Source organism: Colias croceus, chromosome 26 (genome assembly GCF_905220415.1).
Source record: "Colias croceus chromosome 26, ilColCroc2.1".
NCBI lineage: Eukaryota > Metazoa > Arthropoda > Insecta > Lepidoptera > Pieridae > Colias > Colias croceus.
This window is the reverse complement of record NC_059562.1, coordinates 6,656,274-6,672,287: the sequence shown is the minus strand read 5'-3', so window position 1 is coordinate 6,672,287 and position 16,014 is coordinate 6,656,274. Positions and strand designations below refer to the sequence as shown.

Below are 16,014 nucleotides of genomic sequence, written 5' to 3'. Positions count from 1 at the left end.
AAATGTATACTGAATTATATGATACCCACTGTATGTCTGTTTGACAGCCTTTATGTATAAAATTGCGTATGCAAATGTTCAAATGTTACATACATATAGTATAATTATTATAGGCTAAGTTAGAATTATGTTGTTGGCATTGAATCCTTATTTTATCTTCCTAAGCTTACTGTACTGACCAAAGAATTGATATTATTTATTTAACATATCACTGTTATATAACATAACATATTATAGTTATATAATAAAACTAGCTTACCGCCCACGGCTTCGCCCGCTTTGTCTAAAACCTAATAAATTATATACTAAAACCTTCTTCTTGAATCACTCTATCTATTAAAAAAAACCGCATCAATATCGGTTGCGTAGTTTTAAAGATTTAAGCATACAAAGGGACATAGGGACAGAGAAAGTGACTTTGTTTTATACTATGTTCACTACATAGTATAAAACAAAGTCACTTTCTCTCTCACCATGTATGTACTGGTACCATGACCACCAATTTCTTCTAAACTATGCAGTTTTTTTTCTTCAAAATAATCATGTTTCTTTCTCGTTTTATGTTTTCCGTTTATTATTTTTAATGCCCACAACATGATTTTATAACAATCATTATTAAACTCTTCCAAAATATGATAGTCAATATTTTTATAATTGCTGGTGCAAATTGTTTAATTTAGTATTAACTTTGGACTGGACAAGTCTAATGATTTTTTATTAATTAAGACTTAAATTATATGCAAATAACTACGAAGAACCTGTAGCCAAAACTGCATAAAACTATGTAAGACTAAGAAGTAAATGGTATATAAGTTTCTGCAAATAATTTCTAGTATTTATTATTTTACAAAGATGATTATTATCTCATAAACCCACCTAATCTGTTCTCAAGTTGGCATTTAAATAACCTATTATAGATGGATATATTCTTTATTCTGATTGTTTTAACTGTGAATATCATCTGTGAGATTGATTATTTGTTATTTTTTGTTTTTGTTACAAGTTATTGTAAGATGGAAATATGTAAGTGATTAATTATATTCTTGTAATTTATGTGGTGTATGAAGCATTCTATTTTTATTCATTCAAATGCAAATTGGACAGATAAAAAGCAATAGGATATCCTTTAAAAATTCATTTAAAACATGAATTCATATCATTCATATTTCACAAAACGAAAAAGTTACATTATTCTTCATATTCTGGTAATAAAAATTAATTTCTGATGAACTTATTTATCATCTTGCGTATAATTTAAGTCTTAACCATAAAAGTACAATTCAAACTAAACTATAAAGGAATTGATAAACTAACAGATAAGCTCGCTTTTGTAAAGGTTTTATATATTTGTATTTTATATGAATCACATGATGCTTGTAAGTAGGTTGCACAACTTTTATACAATAATCTTTTTATAATATACACAAAATTTCATTGCACTTGGCCAGTACATTACATAGGGCAACACAGTGTGAGGCATAGACAATAGACTTTTTAATCTTGGGTATTTTTAGTCATTTTTATTGCTTATTGCTGTTTAACAATTTTTTATTACATCTTTACATCCAATCGAATTCATTTACACTCTAGCCTGTGTTGCTCTAAGATTATAAGACAAAATATACAAGTTTTAGTTTCGTCTTTGGCTAGAAAACATTATTTGACAATGTGTAATGTTGTAGCTTTATGCTTTGCATTTGAAACATTTAATTGTGACAGTATTTATATCCAGTTGGAACTTCTTAACATATGAATAAAATTGTGGATTGAATCCAAACTGAATAAGGCAACATATTATACTCAGTATATTTTGTCTTTTAATTCCATCAATTGGGAATTAATACCAAATGTTATTATCATTGTATAAAATCAAATAAATATATTTTGAGATTACGAATCGTATAATGTATGTATTGTATGTTTAAGTGCTATTAAAAATATTTGTCTAATTTTTTATTAAGTTATGTGTAACATTTTTTGGTAATAATAAATTAGAAAGAATAACTCTATATGTATTATTTCATTTATAAACCCATGTCCCACACATAAGCTACCTTCTATATTTCAATTTATTTTCTACATACTTTGTTAAGATCATAGTAATGAGTATGGTTATATAAAGAAGCAGAATTAAGCATACATATAAAAAATATGGAAGCCAACTATTAAGCCTATTTAGCATTATCAAAACAGACTTTATATATATCTAAAATTCTATCGGTACCGACACCGGCACAGTCAAATATGAATTTCGACAGTAAATGAAGACGCTTAGTTGTATAGCAGCTTAGAATGTTTTTACGTTTACACAAATCATAATAAATGCAACTTTTAAAATTATAAACAAATCCAAAATAATAATTTATTAAAAAAAAGATATAACATATATTATTATAAAAAAAGATATAACATATATTATAAAAAAGATATAACATATATTTTAAACAATAATTAGGGCGTAGTTTATACATAATTATGGCACTATTTTATTAAATGGTAACTCTAGACCACGATGTGTTGTCAATTGTCAATGTCAGTAAAGAGCCCATATAATTACAGTTATTCTAAGGTTATTTTATTGATTTATTCACTCGTGATAACTCATACTAGGTATTAATTTTGTTGAAATTTATACAGAAGTGTAAGTTATTTCTAAAATTTAAAGTACCTACATTTTGATGTCATATGTCATATTCTTTGTTTGACATTTATTTCAATGTTACCACTTACAAACTATCATTTTGAACTAATCAGTCTACCTATACAAAAATATGAATTGTTGAATCTGCGCCGGAAAACTCGTGGGAAATTTCAATAGACTTATTTTCTTTTGGCTTTACTTCATTGATACCGGCTAATTTAGCTGTGTGGCAACTTTTTCAAATTCGCGATTGATCAATAGAAATAAAATTATGAATATACCTAAATATCTCAACTATTAAAATTATTAATGTACTTAAATCTCTAGATTTTAGAATACAATCTTTAGAGCAGTACATAATAAATTGTTGAAAAATTATATTATTTTGTTTGGCGATAAGCTTTTTTTCGGAACAGTTATCTGCACTGAGTGCTGTGGATTGTGCAAACATGGCGATTTTCTCCTTCATAGTTTCGTAGTAATTAGATGACATACATACATCGATTGGATTTTATAAAGCCCTATTTAAGGATTTAAATGCATAATTGTATAGTGTGTAAGAAATAGAACATATAATTTAAGTGATAATTCAAATAGTGTATACGTCAATAATATTTAAACACAGTGAAAATCTGGCTCCACGTAATTTATCAAATTAAGTGGAAAAAATACCAATTACTTTCATATCTTGTGAAAAAATAATTTTATAATACAAAGTATGTACCTATACTAAATTTTCGAATATGGAAGTTCAAGAAAACAGCGAGCTAGATAAAGAATCGAATTCTAAAACTTCCGAAGAAAAAATGGATTCGAAAAGTGAAGAAGAAATTATGGTACCTAAAATAGAAATAAAAACAGAACCTCCTGACTACGATCTAATAGCTGATGCCTTGGTCAAACGTACGTATATTTATATAAATTTAATTAAACTCATTCAAACTATTTTTTTTTATACTTCATAATCAATTCAGAAGTGGTACAGTAAGTAAAAAACAAAAACAATCGAAAACTTAACTTACTATTTTGTTCAAGTTGTAAACATTTTCTTTTACTCTGAATTAAATCAAATAAAGTTCAAGTTTGTATATTTATTATTATGGACTTATAATAATTGGTGAACTAAAAACAATTTTTAGAAATCAAGTCTTCAACCTCGAAGGCAAAGAGCAAAAAAGACAGAAATCCAATCATTGAGCGGAGGAAAAAGATTATCATTTCGGATGACGAATGGGAACCAGAGGTAGGGGCAATCCGGGGTCCTAATTGTGAACAGGGGTGATTGGAAAAAAACTCCACTTACATTTTTATTTTTATAACCCATTTTTAATACCTATTTTAAACAACTTTTATACATATATTTCATTTTATAGATCCTGACTGATTAAAAAAACATTTCTGTTAGTTGTTTACATTCACCGCTGTTACTTTACCTTTACCTTCCCTGACTTTATATAAAATCCTAATCAGAACTATATTATTAAATATTATATGCCACATTTAGCCTGTTAAGTTTTTGTTAAGTATTTTTTCATTAATTTCCTTCTAGAGACCAGATAGCGATAACTATTTACAGTATCAAAATAAATAAATAAAATTAAATATCCTTTATTGATTTATTATGTACATTAATGTACAACTAAAGCGACTCAAAAAGCGACGAGACATTTTTGACTAGTCAACACTGCCGGCTGCCAAGCCCGATAAAATAAAGGATGGACTCCAATGGGAGCAGCATTCTTCCTGCCATACGCGCCTTCAACATATCCGCTTATAGTCTGCACTGATCGCAGATATAATAAAAAAAAAAGTACAACTAAGATCCGTTACGCAAAAAAAATACAAGAGTTACATTACATTACTATTCAATGGTAGTGCTTTTTTAACATTCACTTTGCGTTCAAACCATGTTATATTATGATTCTTGATTTTTATACCAATTGTGTTTTCTCAACGAGTTAATCAAAATTCTTTCTTTTTCAGAAGAAAGAGACTAAGCCCACACAGGGCTCATCTAAATGTAAGTTATATAAAATTGAGTTATATGTTATGATACCATGGTACTTCATATATTTTAATCTATTTTAAAAAAGTGTAGTATTTTTTAATTTTGTATAATTCAAAATAACTTTAAAATGATCCTCAAGGAAGGGAAAAAAATTGTATATATGTAACTACCTATACCAAATATTGGTGAATAAATGTGCTTGTTTATTAGTTTACTAGAAGAAGTTTGAACAATCTTTATTATACAAAATATTTCAGCAACCGAAGAATACTACTCCTACGACATCCTCAACCAGATAGAGATAGTCACAATAACAGAAGAGGAGCGTGCTGTAGAATTTACCGAGACATATGAGTCACGGAAACACATGAACTATGTGTGCGATAAGTGTGCGGTCGGGTTCGTTGTCAAGGAGGCGTATGATGTTCACATGAAGTTGCATACACCAGTGAGTAATGTATCTTTGTATTTGTTTATTATGTAGTGTTATTTTGTATTCTAAATAGTCTTTTTTGTGAGTTTGTAATACTAAATTAATAAGCTGTTGCCAAGATAAATTATTTGCTGATTACTTTGTTGGATTCTTTTTATGCCAAATTAGGTTTCCGCCCGTTGCTTCGCCTGCTTTGTCTTAAACCTAATAAATAATATATTAAAACCTTCCTCAAGAATCACTCTATCTATTAAAAAAAACTGCATCAAAATACATTGTGTTATTTTAAAGATTTAAGCATACATAGGGATTTAGGGACAGCGAAAGCGACTTTGTTTTTAACCGACTTCAAAAAAAGGAGGAGGTTATCAATTCGGCCGGTATGTTTTTTTTTTATGTATGTACACCGATTACTCCGAGGTTTCTGAACCGATTTACGTGATTCTTTTTTTGTTCGATGCGGAATGGTGTCGAATTGGTCCCATAAAAATTTTATTCGGATAGGCCCAGTAGTTTTTATTTTATGAGCATTTTTGTCTGTATTTGTAAATGTTGCAAGTGCAAGTTTGAAGTCGGTTGTTTTTAACGCAGTTATGACTTGTATTCTATGTAGTGATGATTCTGCATTTTGTATTGCCACAATAATAAAATATTTATGAATTAATGCATATAGATTATAGAGTATAGACCATTCAGTAATGATTTATAAGATAAAAAAAAAAACAAATTATGATTTTTCTACATTGAATTATTTACAAATAGTACATTAAAATAAAACTCAATCACCTTGTTCCAGGAATCCGGATCTTTTGTGTGTGAGGTGTGTGAGACATACCTCAAGAGTGAAGATACACTTCATCGTCATAAACTCAGACATTACCGGCGATACAGGTATTTTTAATGAAGTTTTATTTTGCTATCTACTGTATTGTTACTTATTTTCATTTATTTCAGGATGTAAACACATCATAAAATATGTTTTTCACAAAATGGGAAAAGTCGAGGGTAGTTATAAGTTTCCATTATAATTATACAGGGTATCCCACTGTTGGTATACTAAGCTCAAAGGAGGTTATAGTTTTGCATACGCTGAGTTCGTAAAAAATACTTATAAAATTTCAGACGCATTTTTATTCAAAAAGAAGAAAACTATAGAGTTTCACGTACACATAGGTGTACATCCATAAATCGTTTAAGATTATGTTTTCATAGACAAAATGCTCACATTAGCGAAGCGGTATATGCCGGCTGCACCAAGCTAGAGAAGAAAACATGGATTTTCAAGAAAAATTTATAAAAATTTTTTTGACATAATTTTGTTGTTTAAGTATTTTTTACGTGATCAGTGCATGCAAAACTACAATTCGCTTCGCGCTTAGTATACCAATTGTGGGACACTCTGTATAAGTAGTGTTTTAATTTAATCATAATTATTGTTTGTAGGTGCATGGTGTGCAGCGTGCGCTTCAAGGACAAGGACGCAGCAGCAGGCCACGTGTCGTACTCGCATAGTGGCTTCACGTTCAACTGCGAGCAGTGCGGCTCCATGTTCAAGTGAGCGACGGCCCTTTCGTTGGAAAAGCATAAACTGCAACAACCACACAATCTTTTTTTTGTGTATTGATTTTGTTTCAAACGTGCCTTTGTAATTATATTTTTGTATTTATAATTTTGTTCAACTTAATATGTTGCTAACATACTATTTTTGACTCCAATCCAATTTTTGGATAACTATTGTAAATGTTTACAGATGACAATAATAAACAAATAATTTTTCATTCTATCAAATATATTTTTTTGTGTTTTTTGCATACTTATTTTCATTTTAAAACACCTCTGCAGACGGCCGCAATACCTCAGACGGCACATAGAGCAAATGCACACGAAGGCTACCCCCATGGAGTGTCCCGTCTGCCACCAGGTGTTCTACGAGAGTGGATGGTATCGGAACCATGTGAGGTGAGTTGAAGTGCGGAAATATATGATAAAAATATTTGTGGGTAGTTTGAAATTTTGAAAAAAGATGTTGGTAAGGCTGTTTGTGAGTGGAAAATATCTGGATTGGTTTTTCATTGTTTTCGCCTGGATTAGTATAGTAAATGTCAAAAAAATATTCATTGCAATGTCGGGTTAGGGGTTGCTATAACCGAAGTTGAATCAAAATTCATGATGTACTAATTTTCTGCTTGCGTCTTCGCCTGCGTAGAATAAGGTGTTTCACCGCGATAAAATGATGCCTTTTTTTTTAAGTGGGGCAATCTTCCAAAGATCCGTATCTTTGGAAAACCACGGCTCCTTCCCCGGGTCCGTACCCGGGGAAGGAGCCGTGGGTTATGTCGGATTCTTACCGACTAAAACCCCACTGTGTTCCGTCGAGCCGCTTTAATGATGGGGCCGCGAATATTGGTTGGAATTCTTCCGCGACCGATAAAAAGAAGCCTATGTCACATTCTAGTCAGATACAAAAATCATATCAGTTGTGACTTAAGAGGCCTACACCACCGAAACTAGCGCCACCGAACATTTTATTTTTTTACTCCTTAACCAGATCAAATTTAAAAAATCTAGCTCGGTACTTTGCTAGTATATTACTTGTAGTATTTTTGGTATTACTTTTCACTATTCTAACTGTTCATTATTCTAGAGAACTTTTGATTACCGCCAAAAGTGGCCACTTTTGGCGGTAATCAAAAGTTCTCCTAATTTACCGAATGCAAAATAATGAAAAGTGATACCAAAAATACTACAAGTAATATACTAGCAAAGTACCGAGCTAGATTTTTTAAATTTGATCTGGTTTAGGAGTAAAAAAATAAAATGTTGGGGGGGCGCTAGTTTCGGTGGTGTAGTCGCCTTAAAAGAAAAATATACACACACTTTTGAATTTATAATATGAGTATAAAGCTATTTAACAATAAAAGCAATAAAATAAAATAGCAATAAAATCCCTTCACAGGAAACACAACAAAGAAGTGCAAGACTCGAAAATAGTCCGTTGCAGGCAATGCGAGAAAACGTTCAAAGATAAAACCTACCTCAAACAGCACATGTTAATGCATGAGTCGAGAATGGACGTCGTCTGTATCGAATGTTCTACGAGCTTCCAGAATATACATTTACTTGATGCGCACTATAAGGAGGCGCACCCGGATAACTTTGTTGTGTAAGTTTACAAATTTTACAAATGAAGGTAGTTAAAAATTGGTTTTTACAAAAGACGGTAGTTTACAATTTTATGTTTACAAAAGAGGGTAGTTTACAAATTTATGTTTACAAAAGGGGGTAGTTCACAAATTTATATATTTAGTTGATTTTGGTTACACCTACAATGTTTTAGGCACTTGTAAATATCTCCTGTGGTGATATTTACTGTTTTAGTTTTTGAGGGTAGTCGTAATAAATAAAAATGTTAATGCATGAGTAGAGAATGGACGTCGTATCTGTATCGAATGTTCTACGAGCTTCCAGAATATACATTTACTGCACGCGCACTACAAGGAGGCGCACCCGGATAACTTTTTTGTGTAAGTGTACACATTTTATAAGGGAGGGTAGTTTACAAATTTATATGTTTGCAAAGGAGGGTAGTTTACAAATTTATAGGCTAAGTTGACTTATTACAACGTAGGTGGAACTTCAAGATATTTCCTGTGGTGATATTTACTGTTTTTTTTTTTAATTTTTGTGTGTAGTCGTAATAAATAAAAATGTTAATGCATGAGTTGAGAATGGACGTCGTATGCATCGAATGTTCTACGAGCTTCCAGAACATACATTTACTAGATGCGCACTTTAAGGAGGCGCACTCGGAAAATTTTCTAGTGTAAGACAAGATGAGGGTAATTACAAATTTATTTTTACAAATGAGGGGAGTTTTCAAATTTATGTTTACAAAAGTGGGTAGTTTAAAATTTATGTTTACAAAAGAGGGTAGTTTGTACGTAAAAAATAAACAACATATAGGCGAATCGAGGTTGTATCAAATGGTCTACGAGCTTCCAGCATATTCAAATGCTTGATGTGCATTATAAAGAAGCATTGGAATGAATTTATTTCATGAAATTTGAGGGTAGTTTCCAATTTTATAAAATTTCATTTAAAAAATATGTTACGTGTTTTTACTTTAGTTCTACTAAAATATGCCTTTTATGAGAGTTCCTTTTACCAGGCGTCCAGACGAAGAAAATAGGTGCACGTCATGCAATCGTGCGTTCGAAACGCGCGCCAAACTGCACAGCCATATTATACGGATGCACGTAGACGGTGGTAAGAAGTGAGTATTTTGTTATTGTGAATGAATTAATGAATGGATTTTGGTATCATGTTTTTACGTGTTTAAAATTTCAAATGTCACTTTATTTTAATCTACACTAAGTACTTAAGTAGATTTAAAAAAGTGATTTCGGCTTCAAAGTAATCGTTGAATAGGTCTTTTAAATTGAAAATAAAAGGGAATTTTCATTTCTGGCTTATTTTAAATGAAATTGTGATAGAGATAGACGCTATTTAAAAATGTTCAAACACCATAACGTGATTAATAAACGTGGTTCATTCCGTCGGGTGCTCGCCAGGTACCAGTGCGACTATTGCAAGCGGCTGTACTTCTCGAAGGGCGAGGTGCGGTCGCACATCACGTGGTCGCACCTGCACGCCGGCGGGCACGCGTGCACGTGCGGCCGCGTGTTCCGCACGCCCGTGCGCCTGCGCGACCACGTGGCCACGCGCCACCTCGGCGCCGTGCCGCCGCGCGACAAGGCGTGCCCGGTGTGCGGCAAGGCGTTCGCGGTGAGTGCCCGCCGTCGCCATGGCAACGCGCGACCACGTGGAGATATTACATGTAGTCATTTTTGGGCAAAAAAATTATTTACTTTAGGGCCGATTTATCAATGTTTGGATAAAACTTATTCGTCGAATAAGGTATAAAACTACCATTCTAAAAACGTATTCTAATTGTCCGTATTTGACAGTTTACGTGACTTAATATTATCGTGTAATACTTTATTGGACGGATAAGTTTTATCCAAGCATTGAAAAATCGGCCCTAAATCAAATAATTGTGACAAACGTGTATTTAAATGTCAATATAGGTACTAATCGATACTCCTCTCCCAGAACCAGCAGGTGCTGACGCGGCACATAAAGGGGCACGCGGGCGAGACGTTCCCGTGCGGCTCGTGCGGGCGCCGCTTCAAGACGCAGTCGTACGTGAAGGTGCACTACCAGCTGGCGCACCTGCACATGTCGCGCGCGGAGATCCGCAGACGGACCCGCCGCCAGCTCATCATGGTCAACGACACGGTGCGTGCGGACAGACAGACAGACTGACATACGCACGGACACGGTGTCTGCCTTAGCCCTTTTCGGACTATACAAAACACTTTTCCGTTACGGACAGACTGACATACGCACGGACACGGTGTTGACGCCTTAGACCTTTTCGGGCTAAACCTAGCCCTTTTCCGTTACGGACAGACTGACATACGCACGGCCACGATGTTACCGCCTTAGCCCTTTTCGGGCTAAACCTTTTCCGTTACGGACAGACTGACATACGCACGGGCACGATGTTGCCGCCTTAGCCCTTTTCGGGCTAAACCTAACACTTTTCCGTCACGGACAGACTGACATACGCACGGACACGATGTTGCCGCCTTAGCCCTTTTTGGGCTAAACCTTACACTTTTCCGTTACGGACAGACTGACATACGCACGGACTGACGGACATATAAATTCAAATACAATGCACATAAAAAAAGACGTATGTTTGTGTAAATTCATATATCAATGCATTGTTCACACAGAGACACGTAGTAAACAAGCACACACGTATTCACACCTATAATCCTCCCATACGAATGCAAAACATATCATTTTCATTAGCAGTTCACACCAGCAGTAAGCAAACACGCATACATTCGTTAACACACGCATATTAACAATGTACTCGACCATACATGTACAATGTACATGCCTGTAAACACACCCAAACTCTACTTAAAACATTGTTTTCAATCTGGTTTTATTGTTCTTAAAACATTCCAAATTCCTTTAAATACCAAAACTATCTCTACATTATAACTACACAATTCTGTGCCTCCAGTGAATAAGGGAATAACTCAAAAACAGCACTTTTCAGGAGAGACAAAAAACTATATATCAACACTAAATCTTTATAACTTCAAATTTTTAAGCTTGTATGGGTAAGATATGATGTTAGACTTTAGTTTTACATATAAACAGATATTGTAACAACCCCATAAATATACTTTTTTCGTGTTTTTTTGTAGTTGTGGCCTTATGAACGAGTACTTCATGGAATAACTCAATGTATTCACATAATTTTTTTTTTGCTCTTTGCAATATAACGACTTATGCCCTAAAGCACTATGTTCATAGTCGCATAACACGACTTATATTATTGCCAGTTTTGGTTTTATAGAAATAATGCGACTTATCATGCTTGAAATTTGTGTACTTTATGACTCAATTGAAGCCTTTTAGTGGAACAACCATGCATGTAGCTTGAAAAACGAGTGAAATCAACGGATGTTTTAACGTTATTAGATATAATAAAAACAAAACAACATTTAGGTGTTTATTTATGCATTTAACCCTAGAAGTCCAATCTACGTAAATTTGATGTACACCGCGGCGAAATATCTTTGTCTTTTCTATATTTACCATCGAATCACTTCGAAATCCAGAAACAACTCATTAGCCGTCGAGACCTAGCAGTACATAGTTGGCTCTTCCCGGTAAATTCCCCCATTTTGTGGTAAAGAGGATGTTGTACGTCATTTTGACGTATAATTGGGCTTTTCGTAACTTTTACGATTGTTTAAAAAAAATTATTTTGTGATTTATTTGAATATTTTTTTTCCAAGTCACGTTTTACATTATATAGTATTATATACTATATATTGAGTATAAAATAGGATCCAGAAAACTTTAACACTAGGACGAAAAACCTTCAATTTTAGTAAATGACTGTTGTCCTCCGCTGGATTTGGACTCCAAGAAAGAGGATTGGGTGGCTGAGATGTTGTCTGGTGGTTATAAACGAATATGTGTTATACATTGAGGATACAAGCACTATAAAGAGTTAAGAGAAGCTCGAAAACCATATTCCTGTATGTTCAGTTACCTTACAGGGAAAGTTATAGGTGGTCTGTGGCGATATTTTACGGCATGACATGAAATTTTAACAATTTCTATATCTTATAATATCAAAATAATATAGATAAATAAAGAAAAAACAATGAGCCGCAGAGATTTTATGAAAAAATTAAGCACAGATTTGAAGGTGCCTTGGATGCAAATACGACTTGAAGAGACTCTACAAGACTGGTTATAATTTTTTTTTCTATGCGTCTATAATTATAGTATTATTGGTTAGATTAAATTAAAAAAAAAAGATTAAAAACTAGTTATTTTTTATAAAACTTACCCAATTATAAGAAGAAAATATAAGTTTAACATTTTTGTTGGCTTTTTTAGATAATTCAATTATCGTTCTGTAGGTATTTATATAAACAAAGAGTATAATATCATTAAATGCACTTAATGTGTTAATTAAAACTGTATTTTTATCTATTGCAAAAAATAGTTAATTTCCATAGAAATATTATTAGTATTCCAAGTTGATTGATAAATACCTTTTTTTTTAAAATATAAAGATTTATTGTTGCATATTTATTGAAAAAACGATTGAAAAATATTATTAAGCAAAAAGAAATAGTGTCTGTTGTTTCCGTGCAGTTGCAGTATTCAAATAGACCAATTACAACACGGCATTAATGCGAAACTGTCTCATGTCATCACTTGAACCAATGACACTAAGAGTTGTTCCTTTATGTTCATGTTAGAAAAATGACACAAATGCGTTTATATACTAAAATAGTGTTAGCACGGATGGAACAAAATGAATTATGTCTTTATTCAAAAAGTATAACTACACATACGTCCTTGTGTTCGTGGGTTATTTTGACTCGAGACGAATAGTTCCTTTGCGATTGCCTAAAATGATGGATAAGGTAACTTATACCGTTAATCACACCCTACTTATACCGTTTGGGTCATTCGAAAAAATGGGTTAGGATGCAGCTAGAGATATGTCCTTTTGATATGTTGTGTATTTTGACGAGCTGAATCCAATGGTGCAATAAAAACCAAAGGGAATAACTCGTCTTACTCCCTTATTCACTGGAGGCACAGAATTGACATAAACACAACGCACCATACTAAAATTTCTATTTTATTCCCTCCACAGTCTGAGCAAGCTCAACAGCAAAACGACAACGAAACGTTTGCGTGCGAGGAGTGCGGCAAACAATTCAAAACGCAGTCCTACGTGCGTATACATTACTACATTAAACATTTAAACATGACTCGAGAGGAGGCAAAGAGGAAATCAAAGGAAGTTAGAGAAGCCACAGCATCCATGGTATACAAGAATCCGCTCCAAATTGAAGAGGTTTTTGTGAAAACTGAAGCCGAGGATGGGGAAAAACCCATGGAAATACCCATGTTCGAAACATTCATAGATATACAGAGGGAGGGAGACTGCGAGACAGAGAAGGAAGATTGAGTTTAGGGTAGGAGGGAGATGGCAGGATTGGGATTTGTACATTTTGTTGGGTAACAGCTACGTACGAGACAGAGAGGGAAGATTGAATTTAGGGTAGGAGGAAAGAGATGGCAGGATTGGGATTGGTACATTTTGTAAGTAGCTGTCAAGCTACATGCAAGAAAGAGATGGAAGATTGAATTCAGGTTAGGAAGAAAGAGATGGCAGGATTGGTAGCTTTTTTAGGTTACTAATAATTTTGTTCTGTATGAAAATACTGGATTCGTTTATCTGACTGTTTTAGAGGGTAAAAGTTATAAAGCAATATTTGTATATTCTTGTTTAAAAACTGATAAATGTAAGGATTAATTTTAATAACAAATGTTATTGGTTTTTGTTAATGTTATGGTTGAATAGTTTTTGGTCCTTCGAGACCTAGTAAGCTAAAATGTAGGTGTCTCTTAGGTTCTGTTTCGCAATGACTGAATAAGATTATTGTAACGTTAATAAAATAGTATTCCTGATTATTTCAATTTTATTATTTTACGGCGAGTTGTTAAATGTATCGTCAAATTAGAATTTTTGAATAAAAAATATTTGGTCTTACCACAAAACAATTTAAACACAGTCTAAAGTTAAACCAGGGATCTGTCACTTTAATGTGCAATACGACAAAACCAGATTAAAGAGAACCCGCGCTTAAAGTTTTTGTGGTTATGAAAAGAAAACACGAAAATAATCTATAATTATTCACTTTCTAATCTGTTTCATTATCTCTGTGTTTTATTATTAAAACAGTAATCTTATTTGGACATTGTGAAACAGATTATTATTAATTTATTATTATTAGTGTAGAACTATCACTATTAGATAACGTATAATGCGTATGTTGAGCTAATAAATATTATGAAATATGCTAACAGTTCATGAAAAGACGTTTTTATGATGACTTTGCGTTGCTTGTCCGTCTAAATTTTTTTGAAATACTGTGTCGCTAGAAGACCATTGTAGTGTTATCGTTAAAATTCTTATAAATATATTTCATTCTTTAAAGTAAAATGAAAAAATATTATTTAGGTACCTACTTAAATTAATTTTACTAGAATTACTTATTCAGTTTGATTTAAATAATAAATATCTTAAATGATATGATTCATCAACTAGCTTCGAAAAAAGGAGAAAGTTCTCAATCTCAATGCAATTTTTTTTTGGTTTTGTTAATGGCGAAATTTTGACCGGTGAACGATTTTTGAAATCTTATGCCTCACATGTGGTCTCATTTAAATTAGGTCACTGATAATTCGAAGGCGGTTTATTTTTTGTAAAAATAATATTTTTTATTTGTTTTATTTAACGCCTGTTAAAACTTTTCAATGGTACATCATAATAAGAAGTATCTAGATTAAAATTTAAAGCATAATAATAATATAGTGTAAAATACGCGCTTCTATCATATGTTGCAATTTAATTGAAGTGTATTTATTTATTTTCAAATTGTTTATTTTTATTACAATCGATATTATTTATGAAAACTTATTACATAATGATGAAGAAGTTTCAATGCATTGAATATAGCAAAAAATATTGTGTTATTCTTGTCATAATTACTTACTCCAATAAAATAACTTTTACTAAACTATAACTACTTTTGACTAGTTCTGGATAGAACAATATGCATAAATATAAATAAGCGGGGAAGCTTTCCCAATTTACAACTTAGATAAAAGGTTCTAATCCCCCACAGAACCGAATTATCTGAATAGGATATATTTATGATATGGTATTTGATTATTGCTCAACTATTGTTCTTTTTTGAGGGACTTGGACATTCAAAAATGTATTAGATGAATTAAATGGGTAAAAACTTATGTATGTATATTGTATTTTTTTAAACCTTGTTATACAGTTTACGTTAAATAATACCTATACGTTCTATCTTCTATTCTCTTTATAGAAAGTAAAAGGTATTATTAAAAAACTAAATAATACCTATTTGGTTAAGACCTTTGATATGGGTTTACCAAACAAGGTTATTTCAATACAATTGTGTTTTTATATTTTAACAGTCGAAAATTACCCAGGTAATATATAATTAATTAAAAAAAGATCGGAAAAAATACATGTACTTGCATTTGTACTTGTTATCTTTTATCTTAGCAATTTTCTGTTACTGTACCTACGTCATAAATAATATTATAAAATCTTGCAAATGTTAAAGCAGGATTTCACATTTTGTTAATACTTATAGCTGTTTAATTAAAATAATTAATTGTTACAGTTGTTTTATTTTTTTTTTCTTTTAATTTTTCTTTTTGTATAGATTCATGAACAGGAAAATCTTTGATATACATACTTATATCTAAATC

General features: G+C 32.3%; 1 protein-coding gene across 1 annotated transcript; it reads left to right on the top strand.

Moving 5' to 3' along the window:
- The first annotated feature begins 2,924 nt into the window (after positions 1-2,924).
- Positions 2,925-15,923, top strand: LOC123703583 (zinc finger protein 878-like). The gene is made up of 12 exons (XM_045651670.1): positions 2,925-3,544; positions 3,781-3,884; positions 4,625-4,661; positions 4,907-5,097; positions 5,879-5,973; positions 6,526-6,636; positions 6,925-7,041; positions 8,039-8,245; positions 9,251-9,355; positions 9,654-9,867; positions 10,195-10,380; positions 13,352-15,923. The coding sequence occupies exons 1-12, from the start codon at positions 3,385-3,387 to the stop codon at positions 13,667-13,669; spliced, it is 1,845 nt and encodes a 614-aa protein (XP_045507626.1). The 5' UTR covers positions 2,925-3,384; the 3' UTR covers positions 13,670-15,923.
- The last annotated feature ends 91 nt before the right edge of the window (positions 15,924-16,014 follow it).

Excerpts from the sequence above, each read along its gene's own strand:
- LOC123703583 (XM_045651670.1), top strand. The coding sequence starts at position 3,385 with ATGGAAGTTCAAGAAAACAGCGAGCTAGATAAAGAATCGAATTCTAAA. Across the intron at positions 6,637-6,924 it reads CAGTGCGGCTCCATGTTCAA|ACGGCCGCAATACCTCAGAC; the intron begins GTGAGCGACGGC and ends ACACCTCTGCAG. Across the intron at positions 10,381-13,351 it reads TCATCATGGTCAACGACACG|TCTGAGCAAGCTCAACAGCA; the intron begins GTGCGTGCGGAC and ends TTCCCTCCACAG.